The following is a 25,017-nucleotide window of genomic DNA, read 5'->3' on the forward strand; positions in this document are numbered from 1 at the left end:
CATCAATGTGAGGATGTTTACTTTCTACACAAGTCATTTTTTCCAGTTTCGTCGACTGGACGACAGATTGTAGTGGTAAAATAAAAAGGGATACATATTTTTGTGCCATTTAGGCCAAACGGAATTCTAAGCATCTGTCACGCTGGTATTAAAGATCGGGAGACAGGCGCAGGAATGCGTAATAGTTTTTTAAAATGTATTTATTATTTATAGATTTTTTTTATTTACCCAAATTACAGGGTGCCATGCAAAGGCACTGGGGACGAAGACCAAACAAACATGTATACAAAACATAAGGTAGAAACCCCCCCCTCAAAAAAGAGCGAGGAGTACCTTGAATAAATAACACAAGCGCTGAATGATTATCACACGGGACGAGACCTGTAATAATCTGCACAATCCACAATGGTACGAAAGCCAAAACACACAGCACAACGGTACAACGGTACTCACGCAACCAACGTACACTGGAACAATAATCGACAGGACAATGGTGAACAAAGGGCACACTTATACAATTACTAACCACTGGAAATAGGGACCAGGGGTGCGTAATGACAGATCCGGAGGGTTCCGTGACAGCACCACTCCAATCAAAACAAGCTCTGAGAACATTCGATTCCATTCAGTTGCTTTATGGGCTCGTGCTAATGTTCCAGCTTAGCCAACGTTCTTTTGCTGTTTTTTCAGCCTTGGGTGAATTCTGACTCGTTCTATTGTCCAGCCTACTCCAGGCTGTGTAAGGGCTATTTGACCAAGAAGGAGAGTGATGGAGTGCTGCATCAGATGACCTGGGTTCCACAATCACCTGACCTCAACCCAATTGAGATGGTTTGGGATGAGTTGGACCGCAGAGTGAAGGTAAAGCAGCCAACAAGGGCTCAGGATATGTGGGAACTGCTTCAAGACTGTTGGAAAAGCAATCCAGGTGAAGCTGGTTGAGAGAATACCAAGAGTGTGCAAGGCTGTCATCAAGGCAGCAGGTAGTCTAGTGGTTAGAGTGTTGGGCCAGTAACCGAAAGGCTGCTAGGTCGAATCCCTGAGATGACAAATGATGACAAAAAAATCTGTCGTTATGCCCCTGAACAAGGCAGTTAACCCACTGTTCCTAGACCAGTTTACCCACTGTTCCTAGACCAGTTAACCCACTGTTCCTAGACCAGTTAACCCACTGTTCCTAGACCAGTTAACCCACTGTTCCTAGACCAGTTAACCCACTGTTCCTAGACCAGTTAACCCACTGTTCCTAGACCAGTTAACCCACTGTTCCTAGACCAGTTAACCCACTGTTCCTAGACCAGTTAACCCACTGTTCCTAGACCAGTTAACCCACTGTTCCTAGACCAGTTAACCCACTGTTCCTAGACCAGTTTACCCACTGTTCCTAGACCAGTTAACCCACTGTTCCTAGACCAGTTAACCCACTGTTCCTAGACCAGTTAACCCACTGTTCCTAGATCAGTTAACCCACTGTTCCTAGACCAGTTAACCCACTGTTCCACTGTTCCTAGGCCAGTTAACCCACTGTTCCTAGACCAGTTTACCCACTGTTCCTAGACCAGTTAACCCACTGTTCCTAGACCAGTTAACCCACTGTTCCTAGACCAGTTAACCCACTGTTCCTAGATCAGTTAACCCACTGTTCCTAGACCAGTTAACCCACTGTTCCTAGACCAGTTAACCCACTGTTCCTAGACCAGTTAACCCACTGTTCCTAGACCAGTTAACCCACTGTTCCTAGACCAGTTAACCCACTGTTCCTAGACCAGTTAACCCACTGTTCCTAGACCAGTTAACCCACTGTTCCTAGACCAGTTAACCCACTGTTCCTAGACCAGTTAACCCACTGTTCCTAGACCAGTTAACCCACTGTTCCTAGACCAGTTAACCCACTGTTCCTAGATCAGTTAACCCACTGTTCCTAGACCAGTTAACCCACTGTTCCTAGACCAGTTAACCCACTGTTCCTAGACCAGTTAACCCACTGTTCCTAGACCAGTTAACCCACTGTTCCTAGACCAGTTAACCCACTGTTCCTAGACCAGTTAACCCACTGTTCCTAGACCAGTTAACCCACTGTTCCTAGACCAGTTAACCCACTGTTCCTAGACCAGTTAACCCACTGTTCCACTGTTCCTAGGCCAGTTAACCCACTGTTCCTAGACCAGTTAACCCACTGTTCCTAGACCAGTTAACCCACTGTTCCTAGACCAGTTAACCCACTGTTCCTAGACCAGTTAACCCACTGTTCCTAGACCAGTTAACCCACTGTTCCTAGACCAGTTAACCCACTGTTCCTAGACCAGTTAACCCACTGTTCCTAGACCAGTTAACCCACTGTTCCTAGATCAGTTAACCCACTGTTCCTAGACCAGTTAACCCACTGTTCCTAGACCAGTTAACCCACTGTTCCTAGACCAGTTAACCCACTGTTCCTAGACCAGTTAACCCACTGTTCCTAGACCAGTTAACCCCACTGTTCCTAGACCAGTTAACCCACTGTTCCTAGACCAGTTAACCCACTGTTCCTAGACCAGTTAACCCACTGTTCCTAGACCAGTTAACCCACTGTTCCTAGATCAGTTAACCCACTGTTCCTAGACCAGTTAACCCACTGTTCCTAGACCAGTTAACCCACTGTTCCTAGACCAGTTAACCCACTGTTCCTAGACCAGTTAACCCACTGTTCCTAGACCAGTTAACCCACTGTTCCTAGACCAGTTAACCCACTGTTCCTAGACCAGTTAACCCACTGTTCCTAGACCAGTTAACCCACTGTTCCTAGACCAGTTAACCCACTGTTCCTAGACCATTTAACCCACTGTTCCTAGACCAGTTAACCCACTGTTCCTAGACCAGTTAACCCACTGTTCCTAGACCAGTTAACCCACTGTTCCTAGACCAGTTAACCCACTGTTCATAGACCAGTTAACCCACTGTTCCTAGACCAGTTAACCCACTGTTCCTAGACCAGTTAACCCACTGTTCCTAGACCAGTTAACCCACTGTTCCTAGACCAGTTAACCCACTGTTCCTAGACCAGTTAACCCACTGTTCCTAGACCAGTTAACCCACTGTTCCTAGACCAGTTAACCCACTGTTCCTAGACCAGTTAACCCACTGTTCCTAGATCAGTTAACCCACTGTTCCTAGACCAGTTAACCCACTGTTCCTAGACCAGTTAACCCACTGTTCCTAGACCAGTTAACCCACTGTTCCTAGATCAGTTAACCCACTGTTCCTAGACCAGTTAACCCACTGTTCCTAGACCAGTTAACCCACTGTTCCTAGACCAGTTAACCCACTGTTCATAGACCAGTTAACCCACTGTTCCTAGACCAGTTAACCCACTGTTCCTAGACCAGTTAACCCACTGTTCCTAGACCAGTTAACCCACTGTTCCTAGACCAGTTAACCCACTGTTCCTAGACCAGTTAACCCACTGTTCCTAGACCAGTTAACCCACTGTTCCTAGACCAGTTAACCCACAGTTCCTAGACCAGTTAACCCACTGTTCCTAGACCAGTTAACCCACTGTTCCTAGACCAGTTAACCCACTGTTCCTAGACCAGTTAACCCACTGTTCCTAGACCAGTTAACCCACTGTTCCTAGACCAGTTAACCCACTGTTCCTAGACCAGTTAACCCACTGTTCCTAGACCAGTTAACCCACTGTTCCTAGACCAGTTAACCCACTGTTCCTAGACCAGTTAACCCACTGTTCCTAGACCAGTTAACCCACTGTTCCTAGACCAGTTAACCCACTGTTCCTAGACCAGTTAACCCACTGTTCCTAGACCAGTTAACCCACTGTTCCTAGCCCAGTTAACCCACTGTTCCTAGACCAGTCAACCCACTGTTCCTAGACCATTTAACCCACTGTTCCTAGACCAGTTAACCCACTGTTCCTAGACCAGTTAACCCACTGTTCCTAGACCATTTAACCCACTGTTCCTAGACCAGTTAACCCACTGTTCCTAGACCAGTTAACCCACTGTTCCTAGACCAGTTAACCCACTGTTCCTAGATCAGTTAACCCACTGTTCCACTGTTCCTAGACCAGTTAACCCACTGTTCCTAGACCAGTTAACCCACTGTTCCACTGTTCCTAGACCAGTTAACCCACTGTTCCTAGACCAGTTAACCCACTGTTCCTAGATCAGTTAACCCACTGTTCCTAGACCAGTTAACCCACTGTTCATAGGCCAGTTAACTCACTGTTCCTAGACCAGTTAACCCACTGTTCCTAGATCAGTTAACCCACAGTTCCTAGACCAGTTAACCCACTGATCCTAGACCAGTTCCTAGGCTGTCGTTGTAAATAAGAATATGTTCTTAACTGACTTGCCTAGTAAAATAAAGGCTAATTATAAGGCAAAGGGTGGCTATTTTGAAGAATCTCAAATATATTTTGAATTGTTTAACACTTTTTTTGGTTACTACATGAATCCATATGTGTTATTTCATAGTTTTGATGTCTTCACTATTATTCTACAATGTAGAACGTAGGATAAAATAAAGGAACAACCCTGGAATGAGCAGGCGTGTCCAAACTTTCTGACTGGCACTGTATATAAAGGGTACATGATGCCATTAGATGTATAGATAGTCTGTAAGAGGTGTTACCTGATGAATATGGAGGTAACAAACAGAGTAGCCATGAGCCCCAGACAGGCAAACACCACTGCTGCTATGGGTTCAGGGTCTCCCCAACGTACATACTGCACCGGGATAGGCTCACAACCTGGAAACACACACACACACACACACACACGCACACACACACGCACGCACGCACGCACACACACACACACACACACACACACATACTGTTAATAATATTCTCAGGGTCCCCCCCTCAACACACATTCTGCAGCATGTGTGCGCTCGTGCTTGTATAGGTCACATGCTAAGTAGCTCAGGGGAGTCCAGGCCACAGTAACACACTAAGTATCTCTAATGGAATGGCTGCTGAGAGGGACCAACCCGGGTGATTAATCTGTGCTACATTCTCTCACACACACAATGTGTGTGTGCGACCCAGGGCGGAAGGTAACCTAGCAGCTAGAGTGTTGGTCCAGTAACCGAAATGTTGATAGTTTGAATCTCCAAGCCGTCTAGGTGAATGTGTAGATCTGTCCTTGACAAAGGCACTTTAACTCAAATTTGCTGGGTCACTGTCAATAATGGCTGATCCCTAGCAATGACCCCACTCGCTGAGGGTGATGAGAGGATGTGACGAAGAAATGTGTGAAACAGGACAAATACCTACACCCCTATTTGACCATTGAGATTTTCAGAGTCCAATGGAGAAATCAAATCAAACATTATTAGTCATGTGCGCCGAATACAACAGGTGTCGACTTCACAGTGAAATGCTGAATACAACAGGTGTAGTAGACCTCACAGTGAAATGCTGAATACAACAGGTGTAGTAGACCTTACAGTGAAATGCTGAATACAACAGGTATAGTAGACCTTACAGTGAAATGCTGAATACAACAGGTGTAGTAGACCTCACAGTGAAATGCTGAATACAACAGGTATAGTAGACCTTACAGTGAAATGCTGAATACAACAGGTGTAGTAGACCTCACAGTGAAATACTGAATACAACAGGTGTTGTAGACCTTACCGTGAAATGTTTACTTACTAGCCCTTAACCAACAATGCAGTTCAAGAAGAGTTAAGAAAATATTTACCAAAGAAACTAAAGTAAAAAATAAAACGATTATAAAAAGGAACACAATAACATGACAATAGCGAGGCTTTTATACAAGGGGTACCGGTACGGAGTCGGTGTGCGGGGGTACAGGTTAGAGGTAATTTGTACATGTAGGTAGGGGTGAAGTGACTATGCATAGATAATAAACAGAGAGTAGGCAGTGTACAAAACAAATGGAAGGGGGGATCAATGTAATGTCCGGTGGCCATTTGTTCACCATGTTGACAGAACAGAGCTAGCTAGCTACAACACCTCAACCACCATGTTGACAGAACAGAGCTAGCTAGCTACAACACCTCAACCACCATGTTGACAGAACAGAGCTAGCTAGCTACAACACCTCAACCACCATGTTGACAGAACAGAGATAGCTGGCTACAACACCTCAACCACCATGTTGACAGAACAGAGCTAGCTAGCTACAACACCTCAACCACCATGTTGACAGAACAGAGACAGCTGGCTACAACACCTCAACCACCATGTTGACAGAACAGAGCTAGCTAGCTACAACACCTCAACCACCATGTTGACAGAACAGAGCTAGCTAGCTACAACACCTCAACCACCATGTTGACAGAACAGAGCTAGCTGGCTACAACACCTCAACCACCATGTTGACAGAACAGAGCTAGCTGGCTACAACACCTCAACCACCATGTTGACAGAACAGAGCTAGCTGGCTACAACACCTCAACCACCATGTTGACAGAACAGAGCTAGCTAGCTACAACACATCAACCACCATGTTGACAGAACAGAGCTAGCTAGCTAGCTACAACACATCAACCACCATGTTGACAGAACAGAGCTAGATAGCTACAACACCTCAACCACCATGTTGACAGAACAGAGCTAGCTGGCTACAACACCTCAACCACCATGTTGACAGAACAGAGCTAGCTAGCTAGCTACAACACCTCAACCACCATGTTGACAGAACAGAGATAGCTAGCTACAACACCTCAACCACCATGTTGACAGAACAGAGCTAGCTGGCTACAACACCTCAACCACCAGGTTTACAGAACAGAGATAGCTAGCTACAACACCTCAACCACCATGTTGACAGAACAGAGCTAGCTAGCTAGCTACAACACATCAACCACCATGTTGACAGAACAGAGCTAGCTAGCTACAACACCTCAACCACCATGTTGACAGAACAGAGCTAGCTGGCTACAACACCTCAACCACCATGTTGACAGAACAGAGATAGCTAGCTACAACACCTCAACCACCATGTTGACAGAGCTAGCTAGCTAGCTACAACACCTCAACCACCATGTTGACAGAACAGAGATAGCTAGCTACAACACCTCAACCACCATGTTGACAGAACAGAGCTAGCTAGCTACAACACCTCAACCACCATGTTGACAGAACAGAGCTAGCTAGCTACAACACATCAACCACCATGTTGACAGAACAGAGCTAGCTAGCTAGCTACAACACATCAACCACCATGTTGACAGAAAAGAGCTAGCTAGCTAGCTACAACACATCAACCACCATGTTGACAGAACAGAGCTAGCTAGCTACAACACCTCAACCACCATGTTGACAGAACAGAGCTAGCTAGCTAGCTACAACACATCAACCACCATGTTGACAGAACAGAGCTAGCTAGCTACAACACATCAACCACCATGTTGACAGAACAGAGCTAGCTAGCTAGCTACAACACATCAACCACCATGTTGACAGAACAGAGCTAGCTAGCTACAACACATCAACCACCATGTTGACAGAACAGAGCTAGCTAGCTAGCTACAACACATCAACCACCATGTTGACAGAACAGAGCTAGCTAGCTACAACACCTCAACCACCATGTTGACAGAACAGAGCTAGCTAGCTAGCTACAACACATCAACCACCATGTTGACAGAACAGAGCTAGCTAGCTACAACACATCAACCACCATGTTGACAGAACAGAGCTAGCTAGCTAGCTACAACACATCAACCACCATGTTGACAGAACAGAGCTAGCTAGCTACAACACATCAACCACCATGTTGACAGAACAGAGCTAGCTAGCTAGCTACAACACATCAACCACCATGTTGACAGAACAGAGCTAGCTAGCTACAACACATCAACCACCATGTTGACAGAACAGAGCTAGCTAGCTAGCTACAACACCTCAACCACCATGTTGACAGAACAGAGCTAGCTAGCTACAACACATCAACCACCATGTTGACAGAACAGAGCTAGCTAGCTAGCTACAACACCTCAACCACCATGTTGACAGAACAGAGCTAGCTAGCTAGCTACAACACATCAACCACCATGTTGACAGAACAAAGCTAGCTAGCTGCAGCACCTCAACCACCATGTTAAGAGTTAGGTTATCCAATTAACAAAACAGATTTAGCTAGCTAGCTGCAGCACCTCAACCACCATGTTAAGAGTTAGGTTATCCAATTAACAAAACAGATTTAGCTAGCTAGCTGCAGCACCTCAACCACCATGTTAAGAGTTAGGTTATCCAATTATCAAAACAGATTTAGCTAGCTAGCTGCAGCACCTCAACCACCATGTTAAGAGTTAGGTTATCCAATTAACAAAACAGATTTAGCTAGCTAGCTGCAGCACCTCAACCACCATGTTAAGAGTTAGGTTATCCAATTAACAAAACAGATTTAGCTAGCTAGCTGCAGCACCTCAACCACCATGTTAAGAGTTAGGTTATCCAATTAACAAAACAGATTTAGCTAGCTAGCTGCAGCACCTCAACCACCATGTTAAGAGTTAGGTTATCCAACTAACAGAACAGAGCTAGCTAGCTAGCTGCAGCACCTCAACCACCATGTTAAGAGTTAGGTTATCCAATTAACAGAACAGAGCTAGCTAGCTAGCTGCAGCACCTCAACCACCATGTTAAGAGTTAGGTTATCCAATTAACAGAACAGAGCTAGCTAGCTAGCTGCAGCACCTCAACCACCATGTTAAGAGTTAGGTTATCCAATTAACAAAACAGATTTAGCTAGCTAGCTGCAGCACCTCAACCACCATGTTGACAGAACAGAGCTAGCTAGCTGCAGCACCTCAACCACCATGTTAAGAGTTAGGTTATCCAATTAACAGAACAGAGCTAGCTAGCTAGCTGCAGCACCTCAACCACCATGTTAAGAGTTAGGTTATCCAATTAACAAAACAGATTTAGCTAGCTAGCTGCAGCACCTCAACCACCATGTTAAGAGTTAGGTTATCCAATTAACAGAACAGATTTAGATAGCTAGCTGCAGCACCTCAACCACCATGTTAAGAGTTAGGTTATCCAATTAACAAAACAGATTTAGCTAGCTAGCTGCAGCACCTCAACCACCATGTTAAGAGTTAGGTTATCCAATTAACAGAACAGATTTAGATAGCTAGCTGCAGCACCTCAACCACCATGTTAAGAGTTAGGTTATCCAATTAACAGAACAGATTTAGATAGCTAGCTGCAGCACCTCAACCACCATGTTAAGAGTTAGGTTATCCAATTAACAGAACAGATTTAGATATCTAGCTGCAGCACCTCAACCACCATGTTAAGAGTTAGGTTATCCAATTAACAAAACAGATTTAGCTAGCTAGCTGCAGCACCTCAACCACCATGTTAAGAGTTAGGTTATCCAATTAACAAAACAGATTTAGCTAGCTAGCTGCAGCACCTCAACCACCATGTTAAGAGTTAGGTTATCCAATTAACAAAACAGATTTAGCTAGCTAGCTGCAGCACCTCAACCACCATGTTAAGAGTTAGGTTATCCAATTAACAAAACAGATTTAGCTAGCTAGCTGCAGCACCTCAACCACCATGTTAAGAGTTAGGTTATCCAATTAACAAAACAGATTTAGATAGCTAGCTGCAGCACCTCAACCACCATGTTAAGAGTTAGGTTATCCAATTAACAAAACAGATTTAGATAGCTAGCTGCAGCACCTCAACCACCATGTTAAGAGTTAGGTTATCCAATTAACAAAACAGATTTAGCTAGCTAGCTACAACACCTCAACCACCATGTTGACAGAACAGAGCTAGCTAGCTGCAGCACCTCAACCACCATGTTGACAGAACAGAGCTAGCTAGCTGCAGCACCTCAACCACCATGTTGACAGAACAGAGCTAGCTAGCTGCAGCACCTCAACCACCATGTTGACAGAACAGAGCTAGCTAGCTGCAGCACCTCAACCACCATGTTAAGAGTTAGGTTATCCAATTAACAGAACAGATTTAGCTAGCTAGCTACAACACCTCAACCACCATGTTAAGAGTTAGGTTATCCAATTAACAAAACAGATTTAGCTAGCTAGCTACAACACCTCAACCACCATGTTGACAGAACAGAGCTAGCTAGCTACAACACATCAACCACCATGTTAAGAGTTAGGTTATCCAATTAACAGAACAGATTTAGCTAGCTAGCTGCAACACCTCAACCACCATGTTGACAGAACAGAGCTAGCTAGCTGCAGCACCTCAACCACCATGTTAAGAGTTAGGTTATCCAATTAACAAAACAGATTTAGCTAGCTAGCTACAACACCTCAACCACCATGTTAACAGAACAGAGCTAGCTAGCTGCAGCACCTCAACCACCATGTTAACAGAACAGATTTAGCTAGCTAGCTACAACACCTCAACCACCATGTTAACAGAACAGAGCTAGCTAGCTGCAGCACCTCAACCACCATGCTAAGACAGAACAGAGCTAGCTAGCTAGCTGCAGCACATCAACCACCATGTTAACAGAACAGAGCTAGCTAGCTAGCTGCAGCACCTCAACCACCATGTTAACAGAACAGAGCTAGCTAGCTAGCTGCAGCACCTCAACCACCATGTTAACAGAACAGAGCTAGCTAGCTAGCTGCAGCACCTCAACCACCATGTTAACAGAACAGATTTAGCTAGCTACAACACATCAACCACCATGTTAACAGAACAGAGCTAGCTAGCTAGCTGCAACACCTCAACCACCATGTTAACAGAACAGATTTAGCTAGCTAGCTACAACACATCAACCACCATGTTAACAGAACAGAGCTAGCTAGCTACAACACATCAACCACCATGTTAACAGAACAGAGCTAGCTAGCTGCAACACATCAACCACCATGTTAACAGAACAGATTTAGCTAGCTAGCTACAACACATCAACCACCATGTTAACAGAACAGCTACAACACATCAACCACCATGCTAACAGAACAGAGCTAGCTACAACACATCAACCACCATGTTAACAGAACAGAGCTAGCTAGCATGTTAACAGAACAACACCTCAACCACCATGTTAACAGAACAGAGAGCTAGCATCAACCACCATGCTAACAGAACAGAACACATCAACCACCATGTTAACAGAACAGAGCTAGCTAGCTACAACACATCAACCACCATGCTAACAGAACAGAGCTAGCTAGTTGCAATAAAAATCAAATAAAGGATATGCGTATGTGAAGAGTGTGAAACTGTGTGTGTGTGGCGTCATGTGTGTGTGTGTGTGGCGTCATGTGTGTTTTGTGTGTACACGCCATGCGCGTGTTGGAGTGTCAGTGTTAGTATGCGTGAGTGTGTGGGTGGAGTCCAGTGAGTGTGTGGGTAGAGTCCAGTGAGTGTGTGGGTAGAGTCCAGTGAGTGTGTGGGTAGAGTCCAGTGAGTGTGTGGGTAGAGTCCAGTGAGTGTGTGGGTAGAGTCCAGTGAGTGTGTGGGTAGAGTCCAGTGAGTGTGCATAGCTGGCTGGGGTCTTTGACAATTTTCCGGGCCTTCCTCTGACAGCGCCTGTTATAGAGGTCCTGGATGGCAGGGAGCTCGTCCCCAGTGATGTACAGGGCCGTCCTCTGACAGCGCCTGTTATAGAGGTCCTGGATGGCAGGGAGCTCGGCCCCAGTGATGTACAGGGCCGTCCTCTGACAGCGCCTGTTATAGAGGTCCTGGATGGCAGGGAGCTCGGCCCCAGTGATGTACAGGGCCGTCCTCTGACAGCGCCTGTTATAGAGGTCCTGGATGGCAGGGAGCTCGGCCCCAGTGATGTACAGGGCCGTCCTCTGACAGCGCCTGTTATAGAGGTCCTGGATGGCAGGGAGCTCGTCCCCAGTGATGTACAGGGCCGTCCTCTGACAGCGCCTGTTATAGAGGTCCTGGATGGCAGGGAGCTCGTCCCCAGTGATGTACAGGGCCGTCCTCTGACAGCGCCTGTTATAGAGGTCCTGGATGGCAGGGAGCTCGGCCCCAGTGATGTACAGGGCCGTCCTCTGACAGCGCCTGTTATAGAGGTCCTGGATGGCAGGGAGCTCGGCCCCAGTGATGTACAGGGCCGTCCTCTGACAGCGCCTGTTATAGAGGTCCTGGATGGCAGGGAGCTCGGCCCCAGTGATGTACAGGGCCGTCCTCTGACAGCGCCTGTTATAGAGGTCCTGGATGGCAGGGAGCTCGTCCCCAGTGATGTACAGGGCCGTCCTCTGACAGCGCCTGTTATAGAGGTCCTGGATGGCAGGGAGCTCGGCCCCAGTGATGTACAGGGCCGTAGGTTAGGGGTTATATACATGTCTTCTATAGATAGGTTAGTGGTTATATACATGTCTTCTATAGATAGGTTAGGGGTTATATACATGTCTTCTATAGATAGGTTAGGGGTTATATACATGTCTTCTATAGATAGGTTAGGGGTTATATACATGTCTTCTATAGATAGGTTAGGGGTTATATACATGTCTTCTATAGATAGGTTAGTGGTTATATACATGTCTTCTATAGATAGGTTAGTGGTTATATACATGTCTTCTATAGATAGGTTAGGGGTTATATACATGTCTTCTATAGATAGGTTAGGGTTATATACATGTCTTCTATAGATAGGTTAGGGGTTATATACATGTCTTCTATAGATAGGTTAGGGGTTATATACATGTCTTCTATAGATAGGTTAGTGGTTATATACATGTCTTCTATAGATAGGTTAGTGGTTATATACATGTCTTCTATAGATAGGTTAGTGGTTATATACATGTCTTCTATAGATAGGTTAGTGGTTATATACATGTCTTCTATAGATAGGTTAGGGGTTATATACATGTCTTCTATAGATAGGTTAGGGGTTATATACATGTCTTCTATAGATAGGTTAGGGGTTATATACATGTCTTCTATAGATAGGTTAGGGGTTATATACATGTCTTCTATAGATAGGTTAGTGGTTATATACATGTCTTCTATAGATAGGTTAGTGGTTATATACATGTCTTCTATAGATAGGTTAGGGGTTATATACATGTCTTCTATAGATAGGTTAGGGGTTATATACATGTCTTCTATAGATAGGTTAGGGGTTATATACATGTCTTCTATAGATAGGTTAGGGGTTATATACATGTCTTCTATAGATAGGTTAGGGGTTATATACATGTCTTCTATAGATAGGTTAGGGGTTATATACATGTCTTCTATAGATAGGTTAGGGGTTATATACATGTCTTCTATAGATAGGTTAAGGGTTATATATCTTTTGGGGTTAAATAAATCTATAAGGTATAACTATATCTCATACAACTTTTGAAGTGAATGTCATGGCATCTTCAAGTGAGAAAAACAATCCTGAAAAGGGGATCGGACAGCTGATGTGAACATGGAAAATATATTACATTCACGGTGGTAGGCAGGAGATAAAAGACATATTCTGTCATTGTTGATTAAATATGGATTAAATATGGAATCTGTCTGATATACATACAGCTTGGTGGGAAAACACAGAGAATGTCTGACTCACTAATAAAGACACGATTGTCTTTAACTCTATTAGCCCGAGGTGATAACTTCCTTCGTGATAATCAGGACATTACAGGGAGAGAAAGATCGTTTGAGGGCTCTTGTTGAACCAATAGAAACATTCAAAGGCGAAATTCAACAATTGCAGGACGCTCTCTGTTCCCTCAATCTACGCTCACGCTGAGTTGCGCAAGGGGCAGCTCGAGTTTCAAAACATCTGGTCAGAACTTCCTGGCTTTGAGTCAACAGATTCTGACAGCGGTGACGAACGATCTCTCAGGCCGACCAGAACACAGGCTGTTCAAGGAAGGAAAGTTAAACCTCCAGTGACAGTAATCACACATAAATCAGCATCTTCAAAACAGTTGGATGAACGGTCAAAGACTTTGAAGCATCCACGAGACGTGGGTATGAAGTGGGACCATTTAAGGTGATATAAATAAAACTATATATTCTACATCCTTTACAGTTTACAGGTTACAGTTGTTCGCCTTTGTTTTGGATAACCTTGAACATGGTGTATTTGAAGAAAAGGTTTATAGCGCCGTGGGTGATGAAGAGCAAGATGTGGCCGATGGATGGAGAGCCAGACATGTTTTCCTTAATTAAGGGTCCGACCAATGCCACCGCTAATTGGGAGGAGATAACTAAATGTGTGCAAAAGCTGAAAGAGACGTTTGTTGGATTTGATGAAAGGTTTTAGAGCAGAGGTGGTTGGTCAAAGTGGGTTACGCGACACGGAAGATGAAAAAAGCACTCAACTCCTCGAAAAATGTGGCAATCACACATCAGTTGATGCAATTCATACACGACGATTTGCAAAAAAAAACTACTGATTGAGAGAGACGAAGCTACGGAGACATCACCAACAGGCTGTCACGACTGAACAGAGATGTCAAATCAACATAATAACTGGCTGTCATCAGAGTTGAGCAGGTTCCGAGTGAAACTAAAAACAACATTATTCGTTCAACAGAAGAGAAAGCTGGTGCATGTCATTATTGCGGGATTTCTGGTCACTGTGGCAACGAGAATGTCTGAGAAAAAAAAAGTGTCCTTGTGAGAAGTGGGGAATCAAAGGCCGTCTAAGAGAAAACGGAAACAGGACAACAGCCCTAACGACACAATGCTGATGCAGAAATTTAAGAACGCTCTCTCCGGCTCAGCAGCAGAGTTTTCTGGATGCCGTGGAGACCGGTTTCTATTCTGCTGAACGAATAATGTTGTTGGTTTCAGTCGGAACCTGCACAACTCTGATGACAGCCGGTTATGAAGTTGATTGATGTCGTGACAGAGACATCAATGGTGATGTCGCCGTTCCTTTGTCTCTCCCAAATCATCGTGTATGGATTGCATCAACTGATGTGTGATTGCCCCATTTTTCGAGGAGTTGAGTGCATTTTCATCTTCCATGTTTTACGGCACATCTCAGCTGGTGTACATATGAAATCGGATGGAATATATGTGAACATTATGATGAACACCTTTGCAGTAGATATTTTTTAGTAGATACGGGTGCTGACCATATCTTATGCAAAACATTTATGTCCTCAGTACACAGGCAAGAAGACAAGAGCAATGGGAGTGGGGGAGGGGGAGATAGATATGAAGCAGACCAAGGAGGTTGTAGCGTTGCAGGTGGGGGGTTGGAGGGGAAGCAGGGAGACCACTCCTCTCCCATCAGTCCATCCTCTCCATCATTTGATCCATCGCTGATCCGATGCGATGGAGGATGGACGTGGGATGAAGGACACGCTGCTCCATCGTGGAGAGCCTTCCGAGTGTTGCAGTGGTCTAAGGCACTGCATCGTCACACCGGAAGACCCATAGGGGCTTTGTATGTTTCAGTGTGTTTGTTTGGTGGGTTTGGCTGGCAGGGATGTTCTTGTTGTGCTCTCTAGTTTCTCCTGTGGTGGGCGGCCGCAGTGCATGCTGACACAATCAGAGGTGCAGGTGTTAGTCATTTCCAGGTTGGGAGCATTGAGTCAAGAAGCAGTGCAGCTTGGCTGAGTCTTGTTTCGGAGGTGTGATAGCAGAATCAGAATTAGTTAGGTAACATAGATAAATAAGATGTTTTATCTTATTTATTGTCATTAGAATGTCTTCATTTGGACTATACTGTTGGCAGTTTGCAGTTATCCCTTCTCTGGGCTCAGTTACTTGGGTCCCAGAGAGGGGAGAGGTCAGGTTTGTCTAATCTGTGAATGTGTCTGTAACTATTCCTAAACCATGTGAAGGGATGGCGTGATTAATGTGGAACCAGTTAGTTGGCACCACAATGTCTGTGTGCCAGTCACTCCTCTCTGTGATCTTGTGCAGGAGAGGTTGTATTTGAGATGGGAGTGTCTAGAATTGACAATTGATATATGCCATTGGATGAGGTAATGTTTTGGTCCTAAGTGGTACCAAGAACAAGATAAGAACTTCGTTTAGGAGACCAAACTGAACGATAATTTGTAGCTAATGCCGTCTGGCTATGGGATACTCCTCTCTCAAGTAAAATCTTTCTTTGTGTAATGTTCCTGTAGATCTGTTATTCGTCATGTGAGTTGAGAGGTGTGTCTTGGCTATAAATGATACTAAGAACTGTTTTGTAAGCACTCTCAGTGAATTCAATTATAGATTGATCTGAGAGTCACACGGCTATGGTGAAGATCATTTAATTAAAGATGGACTTTATGATAACTCTGACTTGTGTGTGGTTTGTTCTCTCATGATTTGGTAAATAGAGGACATTTCCACGACAGAGGACTCGCGGCTCTCGACCTTCGCCTCTCCCGAGTCCGTACGGGAGTTGCAGCGATGAGACAAGACTGTAACTACCAATTGGATAATTGAGGAGAAAAAAATGGTTAAAAGTTTTTTTTAAATTTAATTTTTTTTAAATCGCTAAAACGTGAAATCACAAAAAAATATTATCTGGACCCTTCTATAACTGTCTATAACTTCTAAAGACCTGCTCTCACTATGTTGGGCGGTGCTCGGCGGTCTAAAAGGATGTATTTTGGTCTTTTTGCCATCATTGATCCATTTTTCATTTTCCATTGGTTTTTTGTCTTGTCTTCCCACACACCTGGTTTCAATCCCATTCATTATTATGTTGTGTATTTAACCCTCTGTTTCCCCTCATGTCCTTGTCAGAGATTGTTTATTGTTACGCTCGTGTTTTATGGATTGGTGCGTGACGGGTTCCCAGTGGGTTTTTATTTTACCTAGGAGTGGGTTTGTGGTGGGTTTGTTTCTACTTTGGTTATGGAGGTTTTTTTCTTCCAGGTTAAGGCATTAAAGACTCCATTATGCAAGTTTGATTCTCTGACTTCCCATCTATAGCAGAATCAGAACATGACATAATAAATAAGATTTTGATGTAAACCAAAAAAAAAAGTCTCCTTTAATAGAGACCCAGTGGCCAGTTCCCACACAATGAGGATGGATTTATACTGTAGAATTGTGAAAACGATGATAATGCCCTTTAAGTGTAAGAGCTGTTTGAAAAGACTGTCTGAAATCTCTACCTGTTTTGGTAGGATGGAGTTTTGGCCTGCCTGGTGATTAGTTAATAGACCAATAAGAAAGAGAGCTCCAAACCTCTCAGCCAATAATAGTTTGGTCTCAGTTTTCCCCTCCCCACTCGGAACACTCACAGACAGTCCGAGCTGTTTTTGGCCATTTTCATGTAAAACAATCACAGTAAGGTACTTCATCATTACCAATATTTGTTTTGATATTGAGATAAAAACATTTGCATTGGACCTTTAAACTAGACCGTTCAGCTGTTTGATTGGATGCCTTACATGTCATGTCGTCAGTAGGGTCACAGGCTCGGCAGGTGTGTGTGTGTGTGTGTGTGTGTGTGTGTGTGTGTGTACCTTGATCTGTGCCTTCTGGCAGGGTTCAGAGCAGACAGACTGTATAATGGTAGAGGCGTTAGCCCACATCTCTTCATCGTCCATCCTCAGTCGTCCCTGGTCCCAGCTCCACACATGGATATAACTGTACTGCTCCACACCACCTCCACCCAGACGTGTGCATGTGTGTGTTCGTACCTGTGTGTGTGGGGGTGGGGTGTTAGTGTACCTGTCAAGTCGTCGGTAGGCCAGGCCCCCAGGTCACAGGCGCGGCAGGTGTACTCATCAAACACAAACTCATTGTCTTTACAGGGAGTACAGGTCCAGCAGCAGCTGACCTCACCTTTACGGATCACCTGGGGACAGGTAGAGAGGAGAGATCAAACAGGGTGTTAGAGATCACCTGGTGACAGGTAGAGAGGAGAGATCAAACAGTGTTACAGATCACCTGGGGACAGGTAGACAGGAGAGATGAGTCAGGGTGTTACAGATCACCTGGGGACAGGTAGAGAGGAGAGATCAAACAGTGTTACAGATCACCTGGGGACAGGTAGAGAGGAGAGATCAAACAGTGTTACAGATCACCTGGGGACAGTTAGAGAGGAGAGATCAAACAGTGTTACAGATCACCTGGGGACAGGTAGAGAGGAGAGATCAAACAGTGTTACAGATCACCCAGGTCTACTCTGTGTGTATTCTAGGTCTACTCTGTGTGTATTCCAGGTCTACTCTGTGTGTATTCTTTTCTTTTGTGTGTATTCTAGGTCTACTCTGTATGTATTGTGTATTCCAGGTTATATGTGTATATTCCAGGTCTATTTGTGTGTATTAGGTTTGACTCTGTGTGTATTCCAGGTCTACTCTGTGTGTATTCTAGGTCTACTCTGTGTGACCCAGTGGCCAGTTCCCACACAATATTCTAGGTCTACTCTGTGTGTATTCTAGGTCTACTCTGTGTGTATTCTAGGTCTACTCTGTGTGTATTTATACTGTGTGTATTCCAGGTCTACTCTGTGATGTATTCCAGGTCTACTCTGTGTGTATTGAAAAGACTGTCTGAAATCTCTACCTGTTTTGGTAGGACTCTGTGTGTATTCTAGGTCTACTCTGTGATTATTCTAGGTCTACTCTGTGAGTATTCCAAAGGTCTCAGCCAATCTGTTTGTATCCCAGGTCTCCCCCTCTGTGTGTATTCTAGGTCTACTCTGTGTGTATTCCAGGTCTACTCTGTGTGTATTCTAGGTCTACTCTGTTTGTATTTGGTCTATTGAGATAAAAACATTTCATCTGTGTGTATTCTAGGTCTACTCTGTGTGTATTCCAGGTCTTACTCTGTTTGTATCCCAGGTCTACTCTGTGTGTATTCTAGGTCTACTCTGTGTGTATTCCAGGTCTACTCTGTGTGTATTCTGGGTCTACTCTGTGTGTATTCAGGTCTACTCTGTGTGTATTCAGGTCAGACTCTGTGTGTATTCTAGGTCTACTCTGTGTGTATTCTGGGTCTCTTGTGTATTCCAGTCTACTCTGTGTCCCAGGTCCCCACATGGTGTATTCCAGGTCTACTCTGTGTGTATTCCAGGTCCACCCTGTGTGTATTCTAGGTCTACTCTGTGTGTGTGGGGGTCTACTCTGTGTGTATTCTAGGTCTACTCCCAGGTATTCTAGGTCTACTCAGGTGTATTCCAGGTCAAACTCATTGTCTATTCCAGGTCTACTCTGTGTGTATTCTAGGATCACCTCTGTGTGTATTCTAGGTCTACTCTGTGTGTATTCTAGGTCTACTCTGTGTGTATTCTAGGTCTACTCTGTGTGTATTCTAGGTCTACTCTGTGTGTATTCTAGGTCTACTCTGTGTGTATTCTAGGTCTACTCTGTGTGTATTCCAGGTCTACTCTGTTTGTATCCCAGGTCTACTCTGTGTGTATTCTAGGTCTACTCTGTGTGTATTCCAGGTCTACTCTGTGTGTATTCTAGGTCTACTCTGTGTGTATTCTAGGTCTACTCTGTGTGTATTACAGGTCTACTCTGTGTGTATTCTAGGTCTACTCTGTGTGTATTCCAGGTCTACTCTGTTTGTATCCCAGGTCTACTCTGTGTGTATTCTAGGTCTACTCTGTGTGTATTCCAGGTCTACTCTGTGTGTATTCTGGGTCTACTCTGTGTATATTCCAGGTCTACTCTGTGTGTATTCCAGGTCTACTCTGTGTGTATTCTAGGTCTACTCTGTGTGTATTCTGGGTCTACTCTGTGTGTATTCCAGGTCTACTCTGTGTGTATTCCAGGTCTACTCTGTGTGTATTCTAGGTCTACTCTGTGTGTATTCTAGGTCTACTCTGTGTGTATTCTAGGTCTACTCTGTGTGTATTCTAGGTCTACTCTGTGTGTATTCTGGGTCTACTCTGTGTGTATTCCAGGTCTACTCTGTGTGTATTCCAGGTCTACTCTGTGTGTACCCAGGTCTACTCTGTGTGTATTCCAGGTCTACTCTGTGTGTATTCCAGGTCTACTCTGTGTGTATCCCAGGTCTACTCTGTGTGTATTCTAGGTCTACTCTGTGTGTATTCCAGGTCTACTCTGTGTGTATTCCAGGTCTACTCTGTGTGTATTCTAGGTCTACTCTGTGTGTATTCTAGGTCTACTCTGTGTGTATTCTAGGTCTACTCTGTGTGTATTCTAGGTCTACTCTGTGTGTATTCTAGGTCTACTCTGTGTGTATTCTGGGTCTACTCTGTGTGTATTCCAGGTCTACTCTGTGTGTATTCCAGGTCTACTCTGTGTGTACCCAGGTCTACTCTGTGTGTATTCCAGGTCTACTCTGTGTGTATCCCAGGTCTACTCTGTGTGTATTCTAGGTCTACTCTGTGTGTATTCCAGGTCTACTCTGTTTGTATCCCAGGTCTACATCTGTGTGTATTCCAGGTCTACTCTGTGTGTATTCCAGGTCTACTCTGTGTGTATTCTAGGTCTACTCTGTGTGTATTCTAGGTCTACTCCGTGTGTATTCTGGGTCTACTCTGTGTGTATTCCAGGTCTACTCTGTGTGTATTCTAGGTCTACTCTGTGTGTATTCTAGGTCTACTCTGTTTGTATTCCAGGTCTACTCTGTGTGTATCCCAGGTCTACTCTGTGTGTATTCTAGGTCTACTCTGTGTGTATTCCAGGTCTACTCTGTGTGTATTCCAGGTCTACTCTGTGTGTATTCTAGGTCTACTCTGTGTGTATTCCAGGTCTACTCTGTGTGTATTCTAGGTCTACTCTGTGTGTATTCTAGGTCTACTCTGTGTGTATTCTAGGTCTACTCTGTGTGTATGCTAGGTATACTCTGTGTGTATTACAGGTCTAATCTGTGTGTATTCTAGGTCTACTCTGTGTGTCTGTGTGTATTCTAGGTCTACTCTGTGTGTATTCTAGGTCTACTCTGTGTGTATTCTAGGTCTACTCTGTGTGTATCCCAGGTCTACTCTGTGTGTATTACAGGTCTACTCTGTGTGTCTGTGTGTATTCTGGGTCTACTCTGTGTGTATTTTAGGTCTACTCTGTGTGTATTCCAGGTCTACTCTGTGTGTATCCCAGGTCTACTCTGTGTGTATTCCAGGTCTACTCTGTGTGTATATCCACCTTCTCTCTATCCAATCAGAGTAGTCGTCCCGACCTTCTCTCTATCCAATCAGAGCAGTCGTCCCGACCTTCTCTCTATCCAATCAGAGCAGTCGGCCCGACCTTCTCTCTATCCAATCAGAGCAGTCGGCCCGACCTTCTCTCTATCCAATCAGAGCAGTCTGGCCCGACCTTCTCTCTATCCAATCAGAGCAGTCTGGCCGACCTTCTCTTTAAAGACTAGTCAGAAGAGGGATTGTTTTTTAGATCACAGAGCACATGGTGGATTACGTGTTGCAAGAGGCTGCCTATCACAGTCTGATGACACAGGATGTTGTGCTTCGGAAACAGGAAGTTCTGTAGACCTGGAGGGGATTTAATGTTCTGGATCACAGACACCAATGACTTCTGAGACAAAGAACAATCAAGATGTGCCAAAGGTGTGTGTGTGTGTGTGTGTGTGTGTGTGTGTGTGTGTGTGTGTGTGTGTGTGTGTGTGTGTGTGTGTGTGTGTGTGTGTGTGTGTACCTTGATCTGTGCCTTCTGGCAGGGTTCAGAGCAGACAGACTGTATAATGGTGGAGGCGTTAGCCCACATCTCTTCGTCGTCCATCCTCAGTCCTCCCTGGTCCCAGCTCCCCACATGGATATAACTGTACTGCTCCACACCACCACCTCCACCTCCATCGCCACCTCCACCGCCCAGACGCTTAAAGTTCATGATCTCATACCTAAAACACACACACATTCCACAAGGGTCAATAATAACAATCACTAGATCATCAAAACAGCACTTCCAATAAAACCCCCTCTTTCTTTCTTTATTTCTTTCGCCCCTAAAAAATGTCTCAGCTGGTCAAACAGAAGAGTCTGTCCAGACACACACTCACACACACACACACACACACACACACACACACACACACACACACACACACACACACACACACACACACACACACACACGCACACACGCACACACGCACACACGCACACACACACACTCACACACACACACTCACACTCACACACACACACACACACACACACGCACACACACACTCACACACCTGCCCGGTGAGTCTCCATTCTGGTCAAAATGGATCGTTTCTCCAGAGACTCCAGTGAAGTTGGTCCTCATCAGGAACTCCAGCAGCTGACGACCGTCGATAGGACGCATGGCATCACAAAGACCCTGGTAACCAGGACAGAACAGAGAGAGGTGTTACCACAGACCCTGGTAACCAGGACAGAACAGAGAGAAGTGTTAACACAGACGCTTGTAACCAGGACAGAACAGAGAGAGGTGTTATCACAGACCCTGGTAACCAGGACAGAACAGAGAGAGGTGTTAACACAGACCCTGGTAACCAGGACAGAACAGAGAGAGGTGTTAACACAGACCCTGGTAACCAGGACAGAACAGAGAGAGGTGTTACCACAGACCCTGGTAACCAGGACAGAACAGATCGAGGTGTTAACACAGACCCTGGTAACCAGGGCAGAACAGAGAGAGGTGTTACCACAGACCCTGGTAACCAGGACAGAACAGAGAGAGGTGTTAACACAGACCCTGGTAACCAGGACAGAACAGAGAGAGGTGTTAACACAGACGCTTGTAACCAGGACAGAACAGAGAGAGGTGTTATCACAGACCCTGGTAACCAGGACAGAACAGATAGAGGTGTTAACACAGACCCTGGTAACCAGGACACAACAGAGAGAGGTGTTAACACAGACCCTGGTAACCAGGACAGAACAGAGAGAGGTGTTATCACAGACCCTGGTAACCAGGACAGAACAGAGAGAGGTGTTAACACAGACCCTGGTAACCAGGACAGAACAGAGCGAGGTGTTAACACGGACCCTGGTAACCAGGACAGAACAGATAGAGGTGTTAACACAACACAGACCCTGTTAACCAGGACACAACAGAGAGAGGTGTTAACACAACACAGCCCCTGGTAACCAGCACAGAGCAGAGAGATGTGTTAACACAACACAGACCCTGGAAACCAGGACAGAACAGATAGAGGTGTTAATACAACACAGACCCTGGTAACCAGGACAGAACAGAGAGAGCTGTTAACACAACACAGACCCTGGTAACCAGGACAAAACAGAGAGAGGTGTTAACACAGACCCTGGTAACCAGGACAGAACAGAAAGAGGTGTTAACACAGACCCTGGTAACCAGGACAGAACAGATAGAGGTGTTAACACAGACCCTGGTAACCAGGACAAAGCAGAGAGAGGTGTTAACACAGACCCTGGTAACCAAGACAGAACAGAGAGAGGTGTTACCACAGACCCTGGTAACCAGGACAGAACAGAGAGAGGTGTTAACACAGACCCTGGTAACCAGGACAGAACAGAGAGCTGTGTTAACACAGACCCTGGTAACCAGGACAGAACAGAGAGATGTGTTGACACAACACAGACCCTGGTAACCGGAAACACATCAACCAGAGTCAAAACACAGGCATGTACACACTATCATGTGCCAACGCTGACAGGTCCACCCACTTGGTATCCTGGGCAGACTGTCTGCTGCATAGTGTGTAGTCCATAAGCCATTGAGTAGATAGCGTTGATGACAAAACCCATCTTAGTGTCCTGGGCATACTGCTGCCGGAGAGACTCTCTACCTGCAGAGGGAACGGGGTACAGTACAGGCAAACTTCATCACATCTACACACAACTAGAGTCAAACCAGTTTCAGCACATCTACACACAACTAGAGTCAAACCAGTTTCAGCACATCTACACACAACTAGAGTCAAACCAGTTTCAGCACATCTACACACAACTAGAGTTAAACCAGTTTCAGCACATCTACACAACTAGAGTCAAACCAGTTTCAGTTTGAGCACATCTATACACAACTAGAGTCAAACCAGGTTCAGCATATCTACACACAACTAGAGTCAAATCAGGTTCAGTTTCAACATATCTACACACAACTGGAGTCAAATCAGTTTCAGCACATCTATACACAACTAAAGTCAAACCAGGTTCAGTTTCAGCACATCTACACGCAACTAGAGTCAAACCAGTTTCAGTTTCAGCACATCTACACACAACTAGAGTCAAACCAGGTTCAGTTTCAGCACATCTATACACAACTGGAGTCAAACCAGTTTCAGTTTCAGCACATCTACACACAACTAAAGTCAAACCAGTTTCAGCACATCTACACACAACTAGAGTTAAACCAGTTTCAGCACATCTACACAACTAGAGTCAAACCAGTTTCAGTTTGAGCACATCTATACACAACTGGAGTCAAACCAGGTTTAGTTTCAGCACATCTACACACAACTAAAGTCAAACCAGTTTCAGCACATCTACACACAACTAGAGTTAAACCAGTTTCAGCACATCTACACAACTAGAGTCAAACCAGTTTCAGTTTGAGCACATCTATACACAACTGGAGTCAAACCAGGTTTAGTTTCAGCACATCTACACACAACTAGAGTCAAACCAGTTTCAGTTTCAGCACATCTACACGCAACTAGAGTCAAACCAGTTTCAGTTTCAGCACATCTACACGCAACTAGAGTCAAACCAGTTTCAGTTTCAGCACATCTACACACAACTAGAGCCAAACCAGTTTCAGCACACCTGCCTGTGTAGCCTACTCACTATTGCAGGTACGGTTGTACTTGGTGTTCTCCTGTGCGTGTCCCTTTAGTCTACATTGGAACCGGTGCTGCCAGAACTCAGTGAACCAGGGGTTCCTGGTGTTGTCATCTGGTTGCAGAGCCAAGTAGTAGTCGTCGAACCAGGGGATGTAGGCTGACTTCAGCTTTATAGTTATTCCCCCCGCAGCCTCTTGCTGATATCCATCTGTCACATCATACCGGTCAGCCCAGCCATCACTGGAGGAGGGAGATGGAGGGGAGGGGAGGGGAGGGGGAGAGAGAGGGAGAGGGGAGGGAGAGAGAGAGGGAGTGGGGAGGGAGGGGGAGAGGGGTGGGGAGGGAGAGAGAGGGGAGAGGGGAGAGGGGAGGGAGGGGGAGGGAGGGGGGAGAGGGAGAGGGGTGGGGAGGCGGAGAGGGGTGGGGAGGGGGAGAGGGAGATG

General features: G+C 45.2%; 1 protein-coding gene across 1 annotated transcript in view; it reads right to left on the bottom strand.

The window, feature by feature from the left end:
- Nucleotides 1-25,017, bottom strand: part of LOC115125098 (metabotropic glutamate receptor 5-like) — a 113,012-nt gene that overhangs the window by 16,439 nt on the left and 71,556 nt on the right. The window contains exons 6-11 of the mRNA XM_065005008.1: nt 24,579-24,814; nt 23,457-23,578; nt 22,001-22,125; nt 21,460-21,661; nt 17,564-17,690; nt 4,627-4,744 (exon numbers count right to left, since the gene is read on the bottom strand). Coding sequence (XP_064861080.1) covers nt 4,627-4,744; nt 17,564-17,690; nt 21,460-21,661; nt 22,001-22,125; nt 23,457-23,578; nt 24,579-24,814 — 930 coding nt within the window. The remainder of the gene's footprint in view (nt 1-4,626; nt 4,745-17,563; nt 17,691-21,459; nt 21,662-22,000; nt 22,126-23,456; nt 23,579-24,578; nt 24,815-25,017) is intronic.

Source organism: Oncorhynchus nerka, linkage group LG19, assembly GCF_034236695.1.
Source record: "Oncorhynchus nerka isolate Pitt River linkage group LG19, Oner_Uvic_2.0, whole genome shotgun sequence".
Lineage (NCBI taxonomy): Eukaryota > Metazoa > Chordata > Actinopteri > Salmoniformes > Salmonidae > Oncorhynchus > Oncorhynchus nerka.